This window comes from Homarus americanus, unplaced genomic scaffold (assembly GCF_018991925.1).
Source record: "Homarus americanus isolate GMGI-L3 unplaced genomic scaffold, GMGI_Hamer_2.0 scaffold24922, whole genome shotgun sequence".
Taxonomy (NCBI): Eukaryota; Metazoa; Arthropoda; class Malacostraca; order Decapoda; family Nephropidae; genus Homarus; species Homarus americanus.
In genome coordinates, this window is record NW_024722610.1 from 4,465,822 (window position 1) to 4,493,814 (window position 27,993).

The window sequence follows — 27,993 nt, forward strand, 5'->3', positions numbered from 1 at the left end:
TTAATATCTAGGGATTTTTTATTTTCAGTGTACGTATGATTTATTACAAATTAAAGTGGTATGGATCTTGTTGCAGGTGGTGTATGTAGAAAGGAGCTTATTTACACTAAAGCACGAGTCTTTCTCTCAGAAACTGATGCAGCTTTAATGTAATGTGTACAGTCGCCCCAAGTCTTGTCGCCTCTCGTCCTGAACCTCGAACCCCGAGATTCAGACTCGCGAATCCGAAGTATTTATGGACAAAATAATGGATCGGTGACTACTGCTTTGGGTTCATGAGTCTGAATCTCGGGGTTCATGGTTCAGGAAAGGCAACAGAATTTTTGTGGGAGATTTTACCATTTCCTAGCAGCCTATTCTGGTAGTATGTGGAAAAGCATTATTACAATGAAAACATTAATAATTTTACACTAGATAAAATGGGGGAAAATTCAAATATATATATATTTTTTAAAAATTACTTTGACATACGAGTAATAAATATTCCAGTCCCTTCAGTATATATATTCTGTCACTTAGTTTTGTAGCAATGAGTGTGAGTGCTGTACAGGGTGTCCTTACTTACAGTCACTTGTTTAGTTTCATGAATCCTTGTTTGGCATTATAATAATGTTAAAAAGGCCATAAGATACCAAAGAAAACAATTTATTCTAATTTAATGGGGTGTTGAAGTATGCATTATATTGTGACTCTTAAGTGTTTTCACAGCAGCCCACCTAACACATGCCTGAACATTGCTTAAGTTTCAAGCCTTTTTTATTACATTTATAATTTTAAAACCATATTTAAATATTTACCATAATGATTAGAGAGGAAACCCTGCACAGATGATATTGTTTAGTGTCTTGCCCAGTCATATACTCAACAACCAAATATGTAATTAAAAATATTGTTCGGACATTATATAATATTTTGAAATAAAAATATATAATGTAACTTTTCTATAAATTATATTGTTCCCTATAGCACTACAGTTTTGTTAAACTATATTAAAACAAATTAAACAGCTCTTTAGCCCAATCATACCATGGACAGAAGGCTTGTTAAGGGTAAAACTTCTCATCTATCTCTACTGAATATAATGTGTCCTGAATTCAAAAGGGCATGGCAGAAAATAAATCCCTATAGTTGTAAACATTGTAGTACAGTATAGGTTTAAGGTGAAACTGATAGTCATCTACAAATGAGCACACAACCATAATTTCCCCTCTGGTACAAGGGTAATGTAAAACAAATACATATTACAAAAATCGAAGAAGCAAATCAAAACAAAAGGCCAGTCTGTTTATTGTGACCTTTGAATGACCTACTACTGTGCCCACACCACATGCAGCATTTTCCCAAAAACATCTCAAAATTCCTAATTCATCATTTACATACATTATATACTGTACAGCGCATTAATGATGAATTCAAATGGGTGTTTATCATGATATTATTAATTTTCTTTTTATTTATATTTCTGGTATGGATTTTGTAAAGTAATTTAAGCCTATCAAATTTAACACATACTGTACAGTATTGTACTTAACAAAATGCCTTAATATATACTGTGATTAAAATGCATATTACCTTTAATATAAAATCAAGGTACAATATAGCTGGGACCACAGCTAATATGTTCACCATTAATAGTATGACGTACAGTCACGGAAAAAAGTGCTGTCAGTCGTCCGTTCCATCCATGAACCATGAGACTCCAGAACCTGTGAATCTAAGACAACACACATTGTTAGGCTCATAGATGGTGCACCGGGTCATGTAATGTCTCAGATTCATAGGCTCATGAGTCTCAGGTTTCATGGATGGGACAGAGGATTGACAGGACATTTTTCCATGATTGTACCTTCTATGAATATTCTTACATCTTGATATAAAAAATGAGTATTAGCTGCAAAAATAAATAAAATTTAATAAAAAAAAAACTGTTGAGTTCTAGTAATGACAACACCATGAGATCACCAACTTCTTCTGCCTGTAACTAAACTGCAGTAAGACTAAATCACAATACAACCACACAAGGTAGCTGGTTCTGTGTACAGTATGTATCTGTGCCTGGGATAAGATTTCAGTGCATCTTCACAAATTACACATATCAGTTGTTATTATTATTATTACACTTCAGGTTGCCTAAGTAATTAATTATAAAATATACCAATTTCAAACAGTGAACTATATTTGTTTCTTTACACAACAACATGGATTCTGCTGGACACAATCCCTGCACTGCATTATGTTCATGGTAAAAGACATTGAACACTTTCTCTGTAAGCCATCAAGATAGAAAGATCAACATCTACAGTCAATGAAACTTTGCAGTTCAGATTTGTGAAACTGATTGTTTTAAGCATTTTTTATTGTTGCTTCAATAAGCAATTTTGTGCCTTCTAACCACTCATGAAGGCAAGTAAGCAATCAAATTTCAAACAATGACACAATTCTTTTTGTTCTTCTTTGCAGCAGGTTTTGCAGGAGGTCGCTCTGCCGCTTGGAACTTGCGTACTATTCTCACCAGTTCGTAAAATGATTGGTCCACGTTGGTGCGACTTTTAGCTGAACACTCAATGTATGGGATCTTTAGTTGTCGGGCCACTGTGTGCGCTTCTTCGGTGCTTATCTGTAGTGAGAGATAGTTCAAGAGGTCAGAAAACATTATACTGTAGTCTTCTGATACATATTTATCATCTCATTCTTCAGGTGCAGTACAGTATACTGCAATGCATTTTCATGCATTACAAAACATCCTGAAGATATAAGACAAATTCACTTTCTACAACACTGGCAGATCATACATGGTATAAAATTGTTCAGGAGATTTATACAAAGTTATGAAATACAGCAAAAATATACAGCTTGTATAGTATAAAGGAGCAACAGTACATAACCTGTCTTAACAAATTTATGATTAAATTTTCAAGCTAAATTACAATCAATGTTTAAGACACCTCAGTTGCAAAAAAAAAAATTGTCAGACAGTCCAAAGCAGCACAACTTATTCATATGATATAGCTAATCGAGAAAAAGAAGCTACATTTAGGTTTTATATACTGTAATGTTTAAGAAGTGCACAAACTGGGGTTCCTTGTACTGTACTGTACTACACAGAGTACTGTACAACCCATCACCTACCACTCTCTGGTGTTCCAAATCTGCTTTGTTGGCCACCATCAGCATGGGAAACTCATCACGATCCTTCACCCTGAGGATCTGCTTGTGAAAGCGGGGGAGTTCATCAAAGCTATTACGGTCAGTGACAGAAAACACCAACAAAAATCCCTCGCCGGATCGCATATACTGCTCCCTCATGGCACTGAATTCCTCTTGACCAGCAGTGTCCAGAACTGTTAGAAGAAAAATGATTGTCAGTGAATTCTGTCTACCAATAGTCTGTCAGTGTCATGGGAACTCTATGAAGAAGCTTAATCAAAGTTTCTTTTTACACTCAACTTGAGAAATCAGATTGCACTGAGTATGATGTTTTGAGAAGTCTAAACACCATTAGACCAGCTCATCAAATATTTACAAAAACATGCCAGGTTTTACACTGAGTAAGAAAAGTTGTACACATAGGAGATCATGAAACCCACGCCAGAATAAACACTCCAAGTTAATCAGTTTAAAATGAGGATGGATGCATCAACGTGTCTTATGCAATAAATACAGTAGAGTAAAATATGCAACAGCCTGGGGTCACATTCTCAAAGATTCTAACAGGAACTCACATCCAAGACACGACTCACAAAACTAACGACAGATGGAATATATAATGCTGCCCAAAATTGCACATTGACTACCATAACTTAATGAGTTCTTGTCTCCACATGGTTGGGGGGATGGGGGAGGTGGGATCTAAGAATTTGGCCACTGACACACACACACACACACACACACACACACACACACACACACACATACACAGTTTTATCCCATGACTGTACTCAAAAATACATAAAACTAAAGTAAATTGACCTGAACTATCAAATAAAAGTAAGAGTGAATAAAAAAAAAGGTGGTAATATAGTAGCCAAAATACACACCGGTAAAAATTAATGAACACCAACTTACATACCACACCAATTAAAAACACACACACACACGACCCTCCACCACCCACCCACACAAACAAACAAACATATACCTGGTCTATCAACTACACATTCTGGTCAACCTGAAAACTTCCACACCTGACTCAAACTTGTGAAGAAATCAACAACAAAGTCAACTGGGCCCCATTACAACATATCAACCACCCACACCTATGCTAGATTAGGTTGGGGGTTGAACTACAAAAAAAGACGATGAAATTTTAAACTATGGACACCAATATCTACTACGTACAAGGTGGTCTCCCTGTTAACCCTCCAAAACACACCTCTCTTACCTATATTGTACCTCCAATTAACCATTTTATTATATCAATCATTTGTCAGATGGAGTTGACACACACACACACACACACACACACCTAAACACAACCAGGACATATAATGACAACACTCATCAAGGCTCTCTATCTTTTATTGGTGTGTGTGTGTGTGTGTGTGTGTGTGTGTGTGTGTGTGTGTGTGTGTGTGTGTGTAGCGTCTCCGTATGCAAGAGCCCTCACATACACCCCTGGGAATAATCTCTGGATCTTACAAACATTAGTAGCCATCCCAACTTAGTTCACCAGCTTAATAAACGCCCTATAGCTAACTTAAGCTAGGTTAGGCTTGACTAGGATAGGTTAGGTCCTCTTTTTTTCTGAGATGTTCCTATTTTTTTCTACAAGGTTTGAAGGCACTGAGCTAGTAGTGTACATATATCATCCTGGGGAATATAAGCTAGAGGAAGACAGGAGACTGAATAGCTAGTAAGTGGGGGTGGGGGTGTGGGCTGAGAGTGAACAAGGCGTGGGTGATGTGTGGGTGTGAGGACGGTGTGAAGACAGTGTGTGGGAGGAGTTGGGGGTGGTGGGAGGGGTGTCTGTGTAGGATAAGGGGGGAAGGGGGTTTACAGTAAGGTGTGGTCAGGTAGTGTGGTCCAGGTGGGGTGGAGGGAGGGGGGGGGAGGCTTTGGGATATAAGAGAGACATCTGGTACGGGAGTGACGACGGTGGTGTGGTATACATCTTGGCAGACCACCACCACACCTTTACCTCAATTACCCCACTACTCCACCACCCACCCACACCACCACCACCCACACACACACCTGCCACACACACCCAACATCAACACACATCACACAAAAATAGTCCCGACATATATAACTTCCCAAGGCGAGTGTGAGGGTGTCAGACGCACCCTGTGTGTGTGTGTGTGTGAAAAGGCACCCAAACTGACTGACCTCTCTTAAGCAACGACACAAGGACAGTGCCTGAATAACTGCGCGCGCGCGCGCACACACACACACTGTTCAGACTACAGATCTACATAAACAAATCTTAGTTTACACAGCCTCCACACACACACACACACACATCTCAAATAGACAGAGACAGCGAAACGGCAACATCAAGTGACTTAACCCCTTGAGTACAATACTTGGCCTGAACCCTTGAGTACAATACTTGGCCTGAACCCTTGAGTACAATACTTGGCCTGAACCCTTGAGTACAATACTTGACTTTAACCCCTTGAGTACAACACTTGGCCTTAACCCCTTCAGTACAACAACTTACAACCTAGGGGACAATATTCAAGTATGATGACAGTACTCGTGGGAGGGAGGAGGCATGGTACTCAATGAGGTTAGGTTAAGTTTAGAGTATTTAATCATCGAGTGAAATAAGGTGGGGTGCCTAATCTTCACGTGATCCCTCCACTCCTTTGATCAAGAGGAGAGTTAATAAAGAGTACTGTCAACAAGGCTCTGTACTTTAAGCCAGCCACAACAGTGTGTGCAGGAAGAGGGGTAACCTTTAGCATTGGGTGTGGAGGGGAGGAGGGGGGGAGAAGGGGTAACCTTTAGCATTGGGTGAGGGAGGGGGAGGGAGGGAGAAGGGGGAGAGGAGAGAGGGGGGGGGAGGGAGAAGCAGCTGACATACATAAACAACGTTATATCGCCCACTTCTTCCCACGCCACCTCCTCCCTGCACACATACCCTTTTCCTACCCCCCCCCCCTCCTCTTCCCCACTGACCATCCTCACACCTCCCTAGATGCCAACAAGCCTCAACCCCCTCTGCCCACCATCCCTGCAAAGGAAACTTGTTGTCTCAATGCCAAAAAAAAAAAAAAATGCGGCGGTTCTTGGCAGCACCTGTCCCTGTTTTCCCTGAGCTGTGGTGCATGGTGAGTGTGGTGGTGGTGTGATAGTGGTGGTGGTGGTAGTAGTGGTGGTGGTGGTGATAGTGGTGGTGGTGGTGACAGTGGTGGTAGTAGTGGTGGTGGTGGCACAGCAGCAGCCCGAGTCAGGTTCATCGTGCTTGTAAGGTCCATTTGCTGATATCTTGCGCGCCTCTCTAAGATAGCTGCCACTACCCCCCCCACCACTACCACCCCTCCTCACACCACCCCTCACTCACCCTACCAAACACCTAGAGTCCCACCTCCTCCTCCTCCTCCCACTTTCTTCCCCACGTCACACACCACACCAGCCTCCAAGCCTCACTAGGTTTTATTACATCACCACACATCTTCCCCCTCCGTTAATAAACAGTGTTGCTGCCCACACCCGGCCGAGAGAAGTGTCAACATGTCTACTTAACGCTGGTCATTAATGGCTTATCACTGATCATTATCCTGTGATTACTTCTACACTCTTACTACTACGACTTTTTTTTCTTCCAAAATGGCCTTCATCCTCCCCCAATAGCCACACCTTCGCCACCATTTTATTACCTTAATATTAAATATACTAATACATAAGTAGCTATCCTAGCTGTGTTGAGTTAGTTGAGCCGCAGATCTATGCGGCATTCAGTGACTGTAGCCTCACAGTCAATATCTGCAATATCTACTACGATAACAGGAATTCACATAGCCACAAGCGCCTAACACATACAATAAACAAAACATTTAAAGCAACACTCCCAATACCTTCTCCTCACATTGACAACACAATATATATATATATATATATATATATATATATATATATATATATATATATATATATATATATATGATGGCACTGCACGTAGGTTAGGTTAGTTAGGTTAGCTTAGGTTTTGTCCGTGCCTTTTTAACTGACTTTTTTCCTGGATTCCTCCTCACACCTGTAGTACACCATCACCACTGTACACACCTGTAGTACACCATCACCACTGTACACACCTGTAGTACACCATCACCACTGTACACACCTGTAGTACACCATCACCACTGTACACACCTGTAGTACACCATCACCACTGTACACACCTGTAGTACACCATCACCACTGTACACACCTGTAGTACACCATCACCACTGTACACACCTGTAGTACACCATCACCACTGTACACACCTGTAGTACACCATCACCACTGTACACACCTGTAGTACGCCATCACCACTGTACACACCTGTAGTACACTGATAAAACAGAATATACTTAGACAATGTAATTTACTTCGAAATTATTACGTCATGTACTGTACACGATAACTGTAATGTTAAAAAAATGATCTAATGTACTGAGAAAATGTCAAGAACTATATACGGAGAAATTGTACAGTACAGCTCTGAGAAAATACACAAATACAGACGTACACACATGACGTAATGCACTGTGAGGGCGATTATGTATACTGTACTAAATATAGCATCCCTTTTACCCCCCTCCCTCACACACACATTACCCCCCCCCCTCAAACACAGTTTTGTTGGTCTATCAGTGCTCGATACGACTCACTGTTTACCACTGTGTCTATACCTTACCTTACTGAACCTAACCTAACCCAACCCAACCAAAGATTAACTCCTTCACTATATGGGGCGTTACTTTCAATATTTTATTCCACACTAGAGAGTCAGTTTAATATTTATGTATGGAAAGCCAGATAACTTACCACAATCCTCCGTGACAAACTACCACAATCATGCATGACAAACTACCACAATTCTTCATGACAAACTACCACAATCGTGCATGACAAACCACCTCAATTCTCACTCACACGCCGCCACAGCCTTTAACGAGAGTATTAAAAAGACGATGGATGACAAACTCTGGGGGGCGTCTGTCAGGTCGTCACAACCACCGCTACTAATAAACTTAGTCATCCATCACCCACGTCAACCGCCCAGTCATCCACCTACCCCCAACTACCAAACTACGGTGACTCTTGCGACATATACGATCACCTGAAGATTAGCCCACCCAGCTTATTTCACCTGATGATTAAACACCTTCACGCTACCTGGGGTTAGGTTAGGTTGGTTAATTAATCGTCAGGTAAAATCACCCAATCCCGACACACACACAAGGCAGGGGTAGAGGGTCACTCCTAGCTCTAACTCAATCATGGTAGACAATTCCTAGTAAATCATGGTTGGGTGAGGTATTTACATCCAAGTGCCACCAGCCCTGACGTGGTGGTGGTGCCTCCAGGGTGCCACACAGTAAGTAGGAAAGGTTCACCTCTCTCCTTCTTCTTCTGCTTCTTCCCCACCTACTTTTCCTATCAATCCTCCCTCCTTTCTCCCCCTTTCCCTGTCAGATAACCCGTTGACCAACATTACCATCAAGAGGTTTGGTGGGGGTAAAGAAGATAGGGAAGAAGGAAGGAGAGGCGATAGGGAGGAGGTAGGGAAGGTAGAGGTGGCAGGCAGGCAGCCTCTTGATGTAATAATAGCAATGGGAGCAAAACCATGACTGGGGCGGCACGCACACACACACACACATATATATATATATATATATATATATATATATATATATATATATATATATATATATATATATATATATATATATATATTAAACAAAATATAAAGAGAACTACCGTAGTAAACATAGTAGTAGTATAAATAATAATAATAATAATAATAATAATAATAATCCAGAGTCCTCATAGACAATGCAGGTCTTATATTTCACTAACAGTCTAAGCATAATAATGAGATCACTAATGCCCCACCTTAGTCGTTCATAAACATTACAAAATTATACATAAAGAAAAAACAAAAGCAAAATAACGAATAAATATACATTAGGACACAGTACGTTCGGGTAATGTAAATATTTGTACACACCAACTTGGACTACACGAACGCTGGCTCATGACGTCACGGCTCTGGCTGGTAAAACAAAACACGTAAATTATATATTGGAGCCTGACGTCTGTGTGTTGCTTCCTTTATCTCTGGCTATTATAGATTATATTAACTAGTATATTGAGCCAATTATCTTTAAATATAAACAAACGTAAAATATGTTGTGATTAAATATTTAGACCGAGTTACTCCTTCAGGGGAAATAGTATATAGAAATGAGTTAAGTGTGTGAGTGTGAGGCAATACACTCCACGCACACACATGTAGGCAAGGTGGCGGTCAAGTGTGTCACCTTCCTCACTGAGCTACCAGAGATTTGTGTTCATGCCCACACAAATACCCATCAGGCCCAGACACGTTCCTTTACCACACGCGCGCCATTACACAAATACGTACCCACGCCCACACACGTGCTTAAGTCAACACACGGACTCCATTCTAAGACAGGCTTCCCATACCCAAACACATGACTACACACACACACACAAACACACCTCCTGACATCAATCCATATGAAGTGGGTCCGTTTTATCGAGCACCTGTCCTAATAAGTGAGGTGTGGTGAAGACAGGTGAGGTGAAGACAGGTGTGGTGAGGGCAGGTGAGGTGAGGGCAGGTGAGGTGAAGACAGGTGTGGTGAGGGCAGGTGAGGACATGTGTGGTAAACACATATGGCCGCCACATGTTCGTACTGATCACCACCACCTCACTCCTCCATAAAAAATCAAACAAAAACAAATAAAAATAAAAGCCAATTAGTCATCAGAGTTTAGGAATGTCTTGTCGGGGGTGGGGAAGGGGGGATATATTTACATGCAAGACGAAACCTGTTGTGTTGGTTGGTGGTAACAACAACAAACTGCTTCTGCCTGTAGTGTGAACCAGATAGTCCAGTAGGAAGTGAGAGAACGTCTGTCTGTCTCTCTCTCACACAGACTACACCGTGAGGCTCACTTTAACATGGGCTGTGGGAACCTCCTGTAAACTATAAACTATTTTTAAGTGCAGTTTCCGCCACCACGTTTATATATAGTGAGGTTTGAGGAATGTGCAATTTTTGTCTCACTTTTGACATTTATAATTTATATATAGACATTCATGCAACAGGTCTCACCACACACACACACACGTACGTCACGAAGACAATGTGGAGTGGAGGGACCATCACTATACCAGAAAGACCTTGCTGATGGTGAGTGGTGGAGGAGGAGGTGGTGTGTTGGAGGAGCAGGAGGGGGACAGCGACCAAACGAGGCGTGAAGCTGTGGCCATATAACATGATAGGGGACCACTATGTGCATAAACCTCGTCCTCCCTCACTCACTCATTCACTCCAGGGGTATGAGGAGGAGTTGGAGGGAGGGAGGGAGGGAGGGAGGGAGGGAGGGAGGGAGGGAGGGAGAGGGAAGGAAGGAGAGGAGGAGGAGGAGAGGAACAAGGGGACCATTATATTTCCTACGAGGGACAGTCACACCCTATACCACATGGCTCCCCCACCCCCACCCTCTCCTCCCCCCCTTACCACCTCTCCTCCACCACCAGTGCTCTGTAGCGCACGTGAGTCACCCCACACCGTCAGTTCCTTTCACCCTACCCCTGCCATTCATCACCCTACCTACCAACATTCTGTACCCCCAGCCCCTTCACACACACACACACACACACACACACACACACACACACACACACACACTATAAACACAATCCACAGAACTTATTTTCACCCTAAAGCAGCACTACCAAACACACCTAAACACACCAAGTCTTTAGTATACCACCCTAACACCACTGTTCACCCTCTCCCCACCCCCTAGCTCTCGTGCCGCCACCAAAACTGGACTGCATCATACATCTGCATCCATTATAGAGGCCAGTCAGCTGATCACCACAACAAACACCCCCTCCCCCCTTCCTACTCGTGTCCCTCTGGTGGCAAGGTCACTACTCATTCACTGCCAACTAATGAATGAAAAGATTATTAACAACAACAATAATAATAAAAATAATAAATACAATAAAAAGAAAAGCTGAAGAAGACAAAAACAAAATAATAACACTAATAAATACCAATACATTTAAAAAGAACAATAAAAATTATATACATTTAAACTTGAGAGAATAAGTTACACACACACACACACGTTACACTTTAAAAGCAGTTACTTAACAATACAATATGCAGTGAAAAAGTGAAAGTTAGGCGCCCATTCTCAGCAAGGTCGCTTAAGTGGGGAGAGGCATAGGGGAGAAGGTAGGCGATAACAGGGAGAGTGAAGGGAGAGGAAACGCAGAGGGGAGGTGAGGGAAAGGATATAACAGGCAAGGGCACTGGAGGAGAAGGAGAAGGAGGAGAAGGAGAAGGAGGAGAAGGAGGAGGAGAAGAAGAAGGAGAAGAAGAAGAAGAAGAAGAAGAAGCCGTGGGTTCGCCATTGGCCACATCGGCGGCCTTCCAAATCCTCCCGAGTGACATCAGCGAGGAGTCTGGCACACACACACACACACACACACACACACACACACACACACACACACACACACACACACACACACACACACACACACACACACACACACACACACACACACACACACACACACACATAATTTAAAAGACTGAAGAACCTAATATAAAACAGACAAGCGTGTATAGCTGATGGCTAGTGAGGCTGGTAGAGGACTAACCACCCACCACCAGTAGTAGTAGTGGGGGGGGGTGGTGGAGGTAGGGAGGGGGGATTGCACCATCAGGCAAGGAGTGTTAAACGGTGGTAATGAGGGTGACAACTGGTGATACAAACAAGTCTTTCTCTCTCTCTGTTAGACGTGAATGATGGGACACATTACTGTATAATGACTGGGTGTCTGTCTGTCTTCTTCGGATTTTCCTGGTTCACAAAGGTCAGTATGTTATTACATTATCTTCAAGTGTATGTATGCATGTGTGTGTGTGTGTGTGTGTGTGTAAAAGAACCTAGAAAACGAGAGAGAGAGAGAGAGAGAGAGAGAGAGAGAGAGAGAGAGAGAGAGAGAGAGCATTGTTTACACGTGACGTCATCAACACACCACCCCGCAACGAAAGTAAAAGTCGGAGAAAATATTTGCATTCCATTTAAATAACTGTATAGACTTATAGAACCAATGACCTTCACTACTGGACACATATACAGGTCAGGCTGGGTCCACAGTACCGGGGGAGGGAAGAAGTGTGGAGATGCCAGTAATTCCCCCAGAACGACGTGTGGTATGCGGGGGGAGTATTTACCGTAACCCGCGATAATGTTACGACGGTGGAAGACGACTCGGCTCTTCTTTAAATATATATAATAAAAATACATCCATGAATACATATAAATTCATAAAACTATAAATATCAGGAACAACTTGTATATAAATCTTTAAGCATGTCTTTCTTAACGTTTAAACATCACCAGCAACGATTCATATACATACCCCCAAAAATATATATGTATACATTAATCTCTTTTATGTTAGCATAAGCTGAGGCGCCCTTGTGTAGGTAGAGGCTGACCAAACACTCGTGGATACTCCCCTTGAGGTGCTGTACTGTCTGACTGTCTGTCTGTGGCTGATGATGACCTCACACTGATGTTTTGTCTCTGAGATGGGGAGAGGGAGGAAGAGAGAGAGAAAGGAAAGGAAGGACGGAGAGGGAGGGAGGGAGGTAAACGACAGGAAGGCGGTGGTAGGTGAAGGATGAGTGGTACACAAAGCAATGATTCAGAGGTAACGTGTTGAGTGAGTGAGTGGTAGTCCTTCATTACTTCTCTCCCTCACCTCATCCTCCCTCGTGTTGAACTATCGGCACCCTATAAACAAGCCCCCTCATCACTGTCAAATTCTGGCCGAGTTTGCCTTCACCTTTCTGGTCAGGATGGCGCCTTCCCTCCCACCCCTTTCCCCACATCTTCCCATTCTCCCCCTCTCTCCCCACTATATCTCCCTCTTCTCTTCCCCCTCCCCGCAACACCTTCTTCTCTTCCCTCTCCCTATCCCCCACCCCCTAACCATGGAGGATGAGAACAATGGACAGTTTAGCCACCACAAGATAGGACTTGAAGCACCTTCCTCCCTCAGGGGGGAACTTGACTCCAGCACCCCTTCCTCCCACATCACCTTCTCCCCCTCCATCCCACTTTCCCCACCTACCCACCCTCTCTCCCCACATATCCACCCAACCTCCTCCCCTTCCACCACCTCCCCCCCCCTTCTTATATCCCCTTCCCTCACTACCAGGCCATCAAGGTTAGCCCGAGGGTGTGTGGGTGGGGCGGATGGGGCGGGATGGGTGGGTGTGGGTGCGTGGATGGGTGTGTGCTTGTTACAACATCCTCTGACACACACACACACACACACAATATACAACACATTACCTACCGGCTTCCCTCCCGTCTCCTCACTCTTTATCACTAACGTCAAGAGGCTAAGTTAGTTAGGTTAGGTTAAGTTAGGTTGGGTCATGTTAAATCTAGTGATCCCGGTAAAGGGTGTACACAGCTCACATATACAGACACTGTCACCATCCATCAATAAAGTAGTATAATGATGATAATTGTGAGGCACAGACAGACAGGAGCTCTACCAAATATCATCATAATAATAACTACTGTACCGGCCTCCAGTTACCCTTCATATGGTGACGTCAGTAGCAACACCACCTCCTCTACCCTCAAGACGCCGCCCGCACGTGTAGACACACACACACACACCCCCTCTACATTACACAGCTGTTGGCCACCAGGATCAGACTTGACACACCCCAGGGACAGCAACCCTCCCACACCACCACGACCTTCCTCCTCCACCCAACCACGACCCCTCCCCTAACAGCCATACATACACCCTTACCCACACCTACCCTTAAATCATAGGTTCCTCCGCACGCTCTCACGGGGGGGGGTGGGGGGGGGGGGCGTGGGAGGAACACTAAAAATAAACAAAAAAAATGTCTACCTTCCTCCCTCAAGTATTTACAATCACAGCCCATTAACGTGAAGTGTGTGTTCATTCATACTAAATCGTGGGGTAGGAGGTTGGTGGGGGAGAGGGTGAGGGTAATGGGTGGTGATGGTGGAGGGGAGAGAGAGAGAGAGAGACACTCGTGGCCTGGGTACGGTACACAACAACATGACCTACTGCTGCTGCTGCTGCTGTTGTTGACATTCCTAGCTGCTACGGTTGGGTCGTATACGTTCTCCTGTCGACCCCACCCACCATACACACACACTGCACACACATACATACATACACACACTGCACACACATACATACATACTCTCTCTCTCTCTCTCTCTCTCTCTCTCTCTCTCAACAACAACAATACGAGGCTTCAACTGGGAGAGGAGGAGGTGCGCTACTGAGAGAGGGGTGAGAAGGAAGGAGGAGGAGGAATGAGGGGGAAGAGGGAGTGAGGGGGAAGAGAGAGGGGGAAGAGAGGAGTGAGGGGGAAGAGAGGAGTGAGGGAGAAGAGAGGAGTGAGGGGGAAGGGGGGTTACCTCGCTAGTATGCACCAACGCTTCTTATTAAGTCGACTTCCTGCTCTCGTGACTGTTGCCTGGCCGTTACCTACCACCATCCCAGCCAGGGCACAGAGGGTGAGGGAGGGAGGAAGAGAGGATGAAGGGTACACAACTTGCTCCCTGCAGCTCTGGTTTACCATCCTCCTCCTCCTTCCTGTCACCTCCACCTGCACCACCTCCTCCTCCCACCTCCACCTGCACCACCTCCTCCTCCCACCTCCACCCTACTGACCTAAGAAAACTCCACCTCCCCCCATCCCCCACAACACAATGAGTACACCCGGGCAACACAATGAGTACACCCGGGCAACACCTTTATAAGACAATACACAAAAAGATGATATAGCTACACACCTGAAGATTAATCACCCTAACTACCTTATTAGGGTGAGGTTAGGTGAGTGTTAGGGGTGGTTAATCTTCAGGTCAACCCGATAACTACCAGAACTTAAACACACACACAAGAGTGCCACGGTGGTAAGGGCGTGGCACTCCTGACCCAACTGGAAGTGCCAACTCCGTATTACACACACACACACAAGCGAGGTCATCATGTTAATGTATGTATTTAGCCATTTCTTGTCCACTGTAGGCTTATACATCATCATCATCATCATCATCATCATCATTATTATCATCATCATCACCATCATCATCACACACAGCCACTTACTGTCCAGCTTGGCCACCACGTCATCAATAACACATTGTTTGGTGTAGGAGTCCTCTATTGTGGGGTCATAGTCCGTGGCGAAGTAACTCTGAAACAAACAAACAGTCATTACTACCATATAGAGCCATGGCCCAAACAAGAGGAGAGAATAAAATAAATAAAAAGAGAAGAAAAAGGTAAAAGTCAAATAAAGAAGGAAAAAAGAGACAAATTGAGATAACAAATCTCTCTCTCTCTCTCTCTCTCTCTCTCTCTCTGACACACACAGGGTCAGGAACCACTAAACACCATCACCGCCAATATCACTCATCCCTACCTCTTGCATATCACCTGCTACACACTCCCTCAGGGCAGTGATGGTGCAGGGAGAACAGGTGCGAGGTCAGAGGTCAGTATTTACCTTTCTGCAGACAGGAAGGAGGTAGTGGAGAGAGAGAGAGAGAGAGAGAGAGAGAGAGAGAGAGAGAGAGAGAGAGAGGCGGCTGGGGTGGCCACAGACTAAACGCCGTAGGTAAGGTTAGGCTGCTGTAACCATTAGCTAGGCCAGACCACCAACAGTGTTTTATATAGTATACTTTATGCAGATGCTTCAGGGAGGGTGTCTGGACAAGTGTGGCAGAGGAGCAGTGGATGATAGATAGATAGATAGATAGAGACAGACAGACAGACAGAGAGAAACAAACAGATAGATAGATAACGACAAAGACAGAGACAGACAGATACATAGACAGAGAGAAATACAGACAAGACAGATACACCCCCCCCCCACACACATGTCACGTTATTATTTGATAACCCATAGACGCTTGAGTGTACAGCTTCCGTTGACCTTTGACCTCTGGTAGTGTCTCGAGTACGGTTAGGTTAGGTCGCTGGAGTAAGGCAACGTGTTTCCTATGACCAGGGGGTGACCTCTGCCGATGACCCTGACCTTTATATGTTAATTAAATAAATAAAAGTGCAAGTGGGTCAATTCTGGTCCCCAAGATGACCAGGCGGTATAGACCAACAGGTGGACGAACGAACATACAAAATAAAACAATAAATTAATAAAATAAAAACGACAAAATTTATCAGTTTACTGCGTGGACGGCAGGACAAGGGAGAGTGGCCATAAACTAAAACGGAGGAGGAGCCGGTGAGAGAAGAGGAGGAAAGGGGGAGAGGAGGGAAGGAGAGGATTAAGAGGGAGAAAAAGGGAGAGAACGAGAGGCAGGGAAGGAGAGATGAAAGGAAGGAAGAGGAGAGGAGGGAAGGAGGGGGAGGGGGAGAAGGATAGCCACACACACGTCACCCTCCTCCACACCTCCCTACTTGGTCTGCCTACACTGGACCGGTGGCTGCAGGTCTGAACACCCTCCCCACCCTCTCCCTCCCCGTCCAGTCTAACCTAACCTACCCATGTGGACTGAGAGCTACATTCCAAGGGCTAAATTGGGTTTGGCTGATTTGGGTTAAATTAATTGGAACCTATTCGAAGTGGGGCCCATGTAACCAGTCACTAATAAAATAAATAATTATATAGTTATAATAATATTACAACAATAAAATAAAAACAATAATAAAAATATGAAAACCCTAATTCATAATTTTAAAAAGCACAACTAACACCTCTACGAGCGTTCGCCAGGCATATGCTCACACTGGCGTTACGTTACAATACCCACGGTGGTACACTCGCTCCACAAAAAGTATCTTCACGAAATTTGGAGCGAGTGTACACAGTGTAGTGAACATGTGGCGAGCAGGTGGAGAGGCGGTGGCGAGCAGAGCAGACCAGGGCAGGTAAGGTCGCCCACAGTACTCGCCTCACACACACACCTGGACACCATATAAAGCATGATGGTGTGGTGTGGTGGCCAGACCCCCAGGCACACACTATTCTCCGTTAGAGGGAGGAAATCAGTGTGGCATACTTAACATACTTATGATAAACCCTTTTACACGACCCTGACATATGTTCACGTATATCTTTACAATCGTGTTAGGCTGTTATCTGATCGGTATATATGTATAATGTGAACTGGAAGAAGAGGAGGAGGAGGGAAGAGGATGGAAATAAGGTGCTAAGAGAGTAAGAGGAGATGAGAGATTTAGAGTAGGTGGAGGAGGCGCTGAAGGAGTAGTAGGTGGAGGAGGCGCTGAAGAAGGAGTAGTAGGTGGAGGAGGCGCTGAAGGAGTAGTAGGTGGAAGGCGCTGAAGGAGTAGTAGGTGGAGGAAGCGCTGAAGGAGTAGTAGGTGGAGGAGGCGCTGAAGGAGTAGTAGGTGGAGGAGTAGGTAGGTGGAGGAGGTGGAGGAGGCCATCCACAGGACCTTTCATCTGTTGCAATTTCCGGCACATTCCATCAGTAGTGATCACATCCTCCCCTCTCAACACATCCCCCTCCCTCTAAACACACCCCCTCAATACAACACACCTTACATTTTATTCTGTTAACACTCCTTTCACACCTTCACTCAACCCTCCTCAACACTCTACTTGAATCGTCACACACACACACACACACACACACACACACACACACACCAGTTTTAGGAATACGGGTTACGTTACTGTGGGCCCACCGTGAGAAGCAGCAGTAGTAGTAGTAAACACAACCCCCACAAACACCGCCCTGGAGGTAAATATTAATGCACCCCCCACCCCCCCGGGCCATCCCTTTAAACGTTATGTGTCACCCAAACCGCGAACACCAGAAGAGAGACAATACCTTATAAATGTTATCACTACTACTTTTTTTTAACGTGGCCTCCATCCTCCCCCAATAGCCACACCTTCGCCGCCAATACTACTACTACTACTACTACTTTTTTTTTAACGTGGCCTCCAGCCTCCCCCAATAGCCACATCTTCGCCACCATTTTATTACCTTAATATTAAATATCCTAATACATAAGTAGCTATCCTATCTGTGTTGAATTAGTCGAGCCGCAGTTCTATGCGGCATTCAGTGACTGTAGCCTCATAGTCAATATCTGCAGCAGTTGTCGGAATTGGGGCAGAAGCTCTCGTTTCCCTAAGGCAGAGCAAAGCCGACCGAAGGAGAGAGAAAGACAGTCGACATCTCATCCAGGCTGTAACATAACTTCTGGGCTGCTGCTTCTGTTCGGAGATCAGCTCCGCGAGTCTGGCGTAGAAACATCTTGCACTTGGTCCCATCCCACCAGAGGTTGTAAACACTAGAAGAGTGAAGCTGCCTTGATCAACGTTTTGAATTCTCTCCCCATATGCCCTTCTCTTGTCATTCTCGTTCCTCCAATGTGCAGCATCGAGAGCTAGGTTACGGTGACATGCGGCCATGGGTTCAAAAATCCTAATGTCGAAGAAAGCTCGCTGTCCCCGCGTCCAGAATCCTCGAGCACTGACGTCAACACGGGCTTCGTTAGATGTGTTTGAAGTCCTATGTTGGAAGATCTCACCATCCAATGGAAGGAGGGTCGGTTCTACCATGACATCCCGGCAGATTTCCTTCAACATATTTGCTGTGAGGTCCCTTACTTCGTCATGCCTCATGCATACGAAGCCCCCCTTCTTGCACACCATGGCGTGATCGCCGTCATAGGAAGAGCCACACACGCATTGGGAGGGCAAACCTTCTACTGGCCGACTGTACCTTAGAGCAATGGCATCTGTAAATTCTTGTTTATTAAGACTGAAACCATTTGCCCCTACTACTACTACTACCCCTCCTGCTACACACATGGGTCGAACTTTCAGTTGTATATTCCTGTGACTTTCAGCATAAAATAAGATCATCATATATAATCTTATTATTGTTTATTTCAGATGCTGAAACTGTCAAGACTCCTCCACCTCCCCCTCCCTCTCCCCAGACCTGCGTTGGTGCTTCATAAACCTATACCTGTGGCAGTCGTGTCACCTGAAGCTATTAGGCAACAACAGCTATGACAACAACAAAACAACAGGTGTCAAATATGGCGTCGCCTCTTACACACGGGAACACACACACACACACAATGGTCACAATTGGTAAAGTTATTGTATGGATATTGAAGTGTTCCGCACAGACAGACAGGCAGAGTAGACAGACAGGCATGAGGAATCACCCCACAACATGCCAGGGGAAGGTGTGGTGGAACTGGGGTGGGGGATAATAATATCTCTCTTGTTTTAGTCAACACCATCTAGTCCTTTATAAACTGCTGGTCTATAAACAACATCTTTTATATAATGCAAACCCAAAACAAACCCACCCGTGGCATATAAACTCTGCCCCAGTGACTCTGACTCCGCTCCATCACACACACGACATCATGACCAGCCATCAACCTGAAGGTGAACGTAAAGCTACAGGTGTTTTAGGAGAGTTCAGGCAGGTACAGGTGTTGCCGAGTGGGATGAGGTGGTGTGGTGGGGATGGAGAAGGACGGTGAAGGTACAGTAGGTGCTGGTGGGGGTGGGGGGGGTAGGTGTAGTGGGGGTAGTGATGGGGGTGGAGACAGGGTCGAGGACTTGGTTAGGTGGGTGGTTGGGTGGGACGCGAGCAGACATGAGACCACTACTACTACTACCACTACCCCCCTACCAGCTCCTCCACCCTCAGGCAACACAGCCACAGTCGACACCAGCAAAAAAGTCCTTGTGATCATCTCCGCCAGTGAGTCATCCAAGGTGACCCACCCGTCTGTAATCGCTGGGGGTGCAGACGTTCACTGGGGTCTGGTCCTTCCCTGCCTCCCCTACCATCATCACCACCACCCCTAGGTCCTACACGTGCCTCTCTCTCTCTCACACAGATACATACCACCTCTCTCTCCCTCTCTCTGTTACCTCTACTTGGTACAGTAAGACCCGCGGGCCTTTACATTCCGTACATACAACAGTTCACATGTGGACGTCTAGCACCGAGGTGATTCATCCCTAGGTCACCGTGCTACTCTCTCTCTCTCTCTCTCTCTCTCTCTCTCTCTCTCACACAAAGATGAAGATAATCACACCATCAAAAATAATACCTAATGTGGTCAAAATCACAGTACATTAGTAAACACCAAGTAACTTTTCACAGGACATAATTCTGCCAATTTCCCACTGGATAAAATACTGGACAAAATGCAACTTCCCAAATAACAATAACAGCCGGACAAAATCTACTACTACAAGTAATAATGATAACAATGAAGATAATAATAATAATGAAAATAATAACGCCATTCTTAAACGCTGTATACGATTGAACTTGCAACTGAGAATTAAATATTGCAGACGAAATACAATACAAATAACAGTATGCAACGGTACAGCCATCCACAGTGGTGCAACAAACCTCCGACTGAACATCCCTCACCTAATCCAATACCCGAGAGGCCGCTGGTGGTAACGTTAACAACGCTCACATTACTACAGTATTCATTCTCACACCAACCAAAAATCACCAACACATTTTCCCGCCAAAAGTCGATATGAATTTTTTTTCATATTACCATCAAGTTTACAATTATATCACATGAAAATCTAGATGTGAAACTAAAAAATATATATAAAAATACATTAAATAACTTCCTTTTAAGATTTTCTAGATATAAAATGAGAAGGAAAAAACAAAGCTTTCTCTCGTCAGACCTAAATGGCAATAAGTGTCAATAACTAACTTCCCTGGACGATCATTTGTTGAATTGACTTCCCGTTTACCGTATAACCTACACCCGTGTTTAGGTAGATATTAAACCGATGTCTTATGGAGATTCTACAAAATAAATGATGTACCTACCGTATATAATGTAAACCCTGGTGATGGCAACACTTGGGTTCCTGAATAATGACGAATTAGCTGTCGCGGAGAGTTGCCAGTTGGGAGATAATGACGCAACAGAGAGGCGGGTACTGGGTGAATCTGTCTACCAAACACTATCCATCTACCAGTGAGTGACAGCTACTACAAAAACCTGACGTAACTATGGTGAGAGTTGTAAACCATCACACAGTAGTTCACCACACACACACACACACCTGAACGACGCTCTACCATTCATTGAAACAACTTGAGATAAGAGGTGCCCCCGGCTGCCCAAGGTACACCACTACTTGTTGTTTCGTCAAGTGACATTATGTTTCAACTGTCAGGCCGGGGTTAGTAAGCATTCGTCCACCAAGAGTTAATTTCTCACACAACTAACCTAACCTAACCTACCCTACCCTAACCTACCCTAACCTAGCCTACCCCACCATATCAACAGCCTGAAGACAGTATAGATGACTTAAAAATTAATATACCACCCAAATTTATTCCACCTAATGATTAACTGGTGGGCTCAGGTTAGTTTAGTTTACCTTATTCGACTAAGTCAAATTAGCTTTAAGGTGTGTTAATTAATCTTCCGGTGAAATAAACTAGGGTGACTATTCTTCAGATGATCCTACACTATTTACCTGAGAGAATTGGCAGGTAGCGACAAATAGCCACACGTGCACCGGGGGGGAAGACTCAACACACCGTAAACACATCCCAACAGACAAATCAACACAATAATCAGGCATTAATAGCTAAGAGACGCTACTCCCAATTAATTGATCCCCACTTGAGCCACGTAAGACCCGCCATGAGTCCCACACGGTCCAAGATATAACCTGGTAGGACACGATCGGGGGAGTAATGTTATTTATACGTCAGTTATTTTGGGGAGAGAGAGAGAGATATGAAGGTGGTAATGTATAGTTGAGTGGGTTGAAGACACTAGTAGCCAGACGGTGGTGGCGTGGTTGACGTGTAGTGTAGTCAGTGTCTTGTATAATATGCCTGGAGGGGGGGTGGGGGGCATTTCAAAAGGTCATCAGTCACCAAGACAAACGAGGGAGAAAAAGGTCATCGAGAGTAGGTAAAGGTCGGTCTCCAGCTACAGTCACACATCACAGAGAAGACTGACCAGTTATTCCTTCACTTTTTACTAATCTAACCTTATTTATTTTCTGTAATTCATCTGTATATCTATTTGTATTTGGGTAAAAATATATGCATGGGTTTGTCTGCTCGGAAGGGGAGAGACAATCATGTTATGAGCACCTCGACACACAACCTCTCCAACTAACAGCAAGTGGAAGATTAAGATTTACACTGGAACAGAATCTGCGGCTTATTTTTTTGTTTTGCTTAATTCGAAGAAAAAAAACGGAGGCGTACCATTCATTCCAGGTGTATTGTTCTGGGAGAGAAAGAGAACTTGGTGACTCGGCGCTTTACAAGAGAGACAGTGGCAAGTGACCAAACACCGTTGCCACACTGATGATACAACAATACCTGATAACTCGACTGACAAGTGAACAATGTATTAACGATGGCCAAGAGTGTTGAGGTCACTGGCTGCTGAGGGAAAGCCGGAAGCACCTCAGTACAGGGTAGGCTGATGTGTACTGTATAAGTTTTACATGTTGCCTGAACGTACAGTTTTCCCCAACTCATGAAGGAAGCCCAACAGCCTAAGAGTGGTCAGACGAGGCTTCAAGTATGAACCATTAGCCACCAGAATTCATCAGCATCATTCACACCTTTATTGACTTGACTGATTTGTTGTTTTCTTTTCAAGTGTGAGGGATGCTTTATGAGCAACTTACAGGCACAGCCGCTAATGACGTATTCTAAGTCATCGTTGCTTCTCACGAGGTTAGTAGGTGGCGTTGTGGAGGTCTTTTGTACTGTGTCTCACTGTATCACGCCCGGGAAGAGTGCCTGTGTACTCGACATCATCATAAGGTACTTATACACCCGAGGCCCTTCCTGCCCCCTCAAGTTTACTTTACCACTAAGCTTCCCGGATGGTGACAAGATAAATCAATCTGCTGTTGCTTGTAACCCGCCACAGGCCAGCATTTTTACTACAGCCAAGATGATCTGGGCTAACTTTCGAATGCTCTTACAAAGGGGGTAATATAAAAACCCAGAGGGTGACAATGAGAAATAACGCCGCGATATAATTGAATCTAGTCAGGCAGGCCGGTGGAATCTGCACGATGCGAGCCAGCATAACGAGGCACAAGACAGAGGCATCTACCCACCTCTCTCATGGAAGCTTCAACTGATCGATCTACTTTATTTCCTGGACAGAAAAGTAGTTAAAGTCACTCGAATTAACCTTTGACGAGCAGAAACATGAAGGCGACTGTCCGAGGTAATAACTGAGCCAAGACTCTCAAGGCTACTGACTTACATTAACACCAGACTGACTTTTCCCGCAACTCATCCAACTGGTGATCATTACGCAGAGACTAAAATAAGTTCACGAGTTAGAAGCGGAAAAAATGCTGTAAAAATCGTTGGAAATCCCGGGCCGTGAGGAAGAGGACTGCCACACTATGCTTTGTACTCAACGTGTGTGTGTGTGTGTTGCTGTACTGTACATCTACCAACAGGTCTTCCAACACACGATGTTTCTCACTGCTACAGAGATAATACAACCTTCCAAAGATATTTACACTAAAGGCAGGACTATACTAAACGATTATATATGCCAGATGAGATGAACATGACAGCACACGGGATGGTCATGACAGCTTACAAATACGACAGTACCCAGATGTTAAGTATGACAGTACCGGGATTGGGGTTTGGCGTGCTTGGTGTACGAACTTCGCGTGAGGAGGACGCGAGGGAGAGAGGACGGGGAGAGGGAGGGAGGGGGGAGAAAGGGAGGGCGGGGGAGAAAGGGAGGGCGGGGGAAGGGGAGGGAGGGGGAGAAGGGAGGGAGGGCGGGGGGAGAAGGGGGGAGGGAGGGGGGAGAAAGGGGAGGGGCGGGGAGGATTTACCCTGCCTTAACTAACAATGTTTCTCAGGTTGGTGTCTGCCTCTGTGTGTGTGAGTGTGTGTTGCAGCACACTGTTTATACTGGCGTCCTTACAGCTTGCATAGCCATTAACGCCTCCTTCATTAGCTACACACACACACACACACACACACACACCAGACGCTTTACAACTCTCCACTCCAGCTTCAGTTTTCCTCATACCGTTGCTCAGGGTAGGCCAATGTTAAGAACGTGGTAAGAGTAAAAACATGGTAGACTTTGTAAACTTATACCAATGTCATGTAGAGGAGCATTTTTTATGTTCTGGCGGTACTCGGGGTAAGTACAGGGCAAATCCTAAAGCCTATTATTGTCTTTCGCCTGGGCAGCGTCTCCTGTCAAATGGCTATACTGTATACTCCTTGGAAGGGACCAGTATACCAAGCTGGTCCAGCGCCCGGGATCAATAAGCACCGATCACTGTCTTCCTACACTAGTCAACTTTTACAATACTATTTTCTTTGTGTGAGATTATTATGTCTTACAATATAATACAGTAAATACCGGGACACTACCTACACACCAGAGTCGCCGTAAAAACGCTGCCTCAGTAACAGGACAGTATAAACGTGCGGAGCTCATTGCCGGAAGAAGTGATCTTCACCCAGTCCGTGAACTCCTCCAAGGCCAAGCTGGAACGCCACCTTCAAGTGCTGACGGGTACTGCCTGGATAGTTCGTGTGTGTGTAATACTGAAAGCGATGTTGGTGTTTTCTTACTACTACTACTATACTACTATTACTACTACACTTCTACTACTATTACTAATAAAATAGAACCAAGGTCACTTTTTCCGAGTTCATTCACCGGACCAGTTAACTGCAAGAGCACTCAAGACACACACACACACACACATATGTTCTTCACGCAATAAATGTTCTACCAACTAAATCCCACACGATCTGTTAGTCTAGTGAGGCGCTTCAACAGCCACACCCACACAGCCACGTTACAGCAGAGATGTTCCTTTAAATTCATGAAAAGACGAACCATTGACAAGGTAAAAAATAGCTAAAACAATAAAACAGCAACATAGGATAAATAAATAGCCGGATTCAACAAAACAATAACTACCAATAATATGCAGTAAACATCAATTCGAATTTCGTTCATTCTTGGACAAAAAAAAACCCAGAACCAAATGACAATCAACAACTACGATTATTTAAGTGAACTAAATGGCTTTCAATCTCATTTACTCTTGGTCACGTTCTATTATTATATCGTTGATTTTCTTTTATTTTCGTCACCGTGTATAATAAACTTTGGCTCGTTAAGTTCAGAGTTCAACATGGCGTGAGTCACTTCAGGCCATGATTAGCGGTCAGACAACTCACTAGTATGACTCAACAAACATCATGACTCAACTAAAACTCCATGACTGACTAGTATGACTCAACTAGAACCACACTGACTCACCATCACGAATCAAATGACTAAACAATGACTCACCACCATGACTCAAATGACCAACACTAAGAGACCAACCCGCATCACTCAATCCCCCACCACCTCACCCCCCACGACGCCAAGGAAGGGGGAGGGGAGAGAGGGAGGGGGATGTCTTATGTCTGGTAGAATAGGAAAGCGTTATATGTCTGCCCACACTTCACTATACACACAACTAAAAAACATTAAATATACACATAAGACATCTAAATATACACATACACCAATACATACTTATTAATTTGCATACACGATACACAGTGATGCATAATAACAACTGTGGAATGGAATCAGCTTGTACTGACCTCGTGATTGGGTACTGTAATGGCTATTAGTTGTTACAGCCACTTATTAAACCCGATGGAACAAGGTATAACATGAAGAAAACATGATTAGTACCTACAATCTCAACCAACCCTAATCCCAGTATGGTATTTAGTGATTGGTTAGGTTGGGATTGATCAACCACAAAAGATTCTAATCTGGAAGTTCAACAACGCTAACGCATTTCTACATAACATTCTCAAGTCAAATTACGTCATTACAGTAGTGCAAGATCATAATGTATTTCTGCATAATATTGTGAACTGTCATATTTCAGTCATTCTGTCTCGTTGATTCAGTAAAAAAAATGGGAGTGCGGGTTCCCCTAGGTTCAGTTTCCGGTCACAATAACTGCTGTGGGTAGAATCTAGTTTAAATCTCCTGTGATGGGATATGATTAGGACACAACGAAAGAAAAAAGAATTGAGAAAGATGATGAAATATAGAACACCAGTAAGAAAAAAAATAAATAAAAATTTAAAAAACACAAGAAAATATTACTAATAAAATCCTAGAAACATTGTATCTAATTTATCATAATATACAACGAAATAATTTTAGCAAACTTAATGTTTTACTGTTGGAAGATAAAATCGAAGCGTAACAGCCACAGGGGTAGTTAGACAGCTGTGTAGTTAGCTCGTTTAAAGCTGAAATATTCAATGGTTTTCTCGGTTGCGTTAGTTGTAGGAAATAATTGACTTTTTTTTTCAATTTAATTTTAAGCGTTAGAACGTTAAAGAACCATAGCGCTTGGTTCCACATTCCTTCACATTCTTAACTAAACATTTTCTCCTCTAAAACGAATCTATTTAACCTAAAGTCTCAAAGTAAATTTAAAGTCATATTTGAGTTTATTTATATAGTTTAGGTGGTGAGTTTATTAAGGAGAAATAATTCACCCCACAATCCAGACCAACTTTCTTCCTTTCAACTTTTTCATCTTACCTGGATGAACTGAATGGTGATGGCTGATTTACCTACGCCTCCTCCACCTACAACCACGATCTTGTAGTTCTGAGACATAGGACTTTGATCCTTGCTTGGACTTTTCCTTCCCATGTTTGTTTTTTAAATTATAATCTAAATACCCGGGAGCACCAGACACTAACACCCTCTCACCTCCTCACTCCTTACGACACTGACGCTCACCACAACACCCCCAAACTCTTTTAAAAATACTCCACCTATATTATTTTCACCACCATTACTCATGAAAATAATCATGTATTTATTAATGTTTAATTATATAAGTAAAATTAGTTATATTTAAGAAGAATGATGTGTTAGAATTATGTTTATTGTTATAGGAAGGTTAAATATTATTGGAACGTGGATAGTGGCGTCTGCATCCCATACTCGGTAGCGGGTAGCGTACTATTACACATGTCACTTGTTGTTGTCTATGTCATTTATCCACTTATTCTCCTCCTTATAAAGTCATTTCCTAACGTTAAGATTTCTATAAGACTTGGAAATAAAATATTGGACTTATTCTGGAAGCATTATATCCAAACCTTCAAGAGAAATAACTAAAAAAAAGCGGAAAAAATTGTATATTAACGATTTTATTTGTGCTAAACTTTCCAATTAAATTATTCTACATAGCTTTCACACTGATTAGATATAATATAATAAACGTGTGCCAAGAATATTTTTTAAAACTTGATGATAAATAAAACAATAATATTACCTACATTATTTTTGAGATAATTTGAGTGAGTTCTTCAATATATCCTAACCACAAAACGAATCATAATTAAAAAAAAATCCACAAAACATTATACACATAAATACAATCATCTACATAAATCAATAAACTACAAACATTTATTATAATTTCTCAAAGATAAATACATATTGGCATATTCATTAATCAGTGTGTGGGATATAAAGGTTTAATGCAGGTAGTGAGGTATTTTTGATCAACCTGGCTTGTATTTTGTATTTATTCTAGTGATACATAAAATACATATACATATTTATTCTAGAGTGATGTATTTCGTGTTTATTCACATATATGACCTCACTTC

The 27,993-nt window shown here is 43.5% G+C and overlaps 1 protein-coding gene across 1 annotated transcript; it reads right to left on the bottom strand.

Moving 5' to 3' along the window:
- Nucleotides 1-27,094, bottom strand: LOC121862913 (ras-like protein 2). Its single transcript, XM_042361324.1, has 4 exons — nucleotides 26,909-27,094; nucleotides 15,395-15,482; nucleotides 3,130-3,341; nucleotides 1-2,617 (listed from the first exon to the last, which is right to left on the bottom strand). Exons 1-4 carry the CDS (start codon nucleotides 27,020-27,022, stop codon nucleotides 2,423-2,425), a joined length of 609 nt encoding a protein of 202 aa, XP_042217258.1. The 5' UTR covers nucleotides 27,023-27,094; the 3' UTR covers nucleotides 1-2,422.
- Nucleotides 27,095-27,993: the final 899 nt, after the last annotated feature.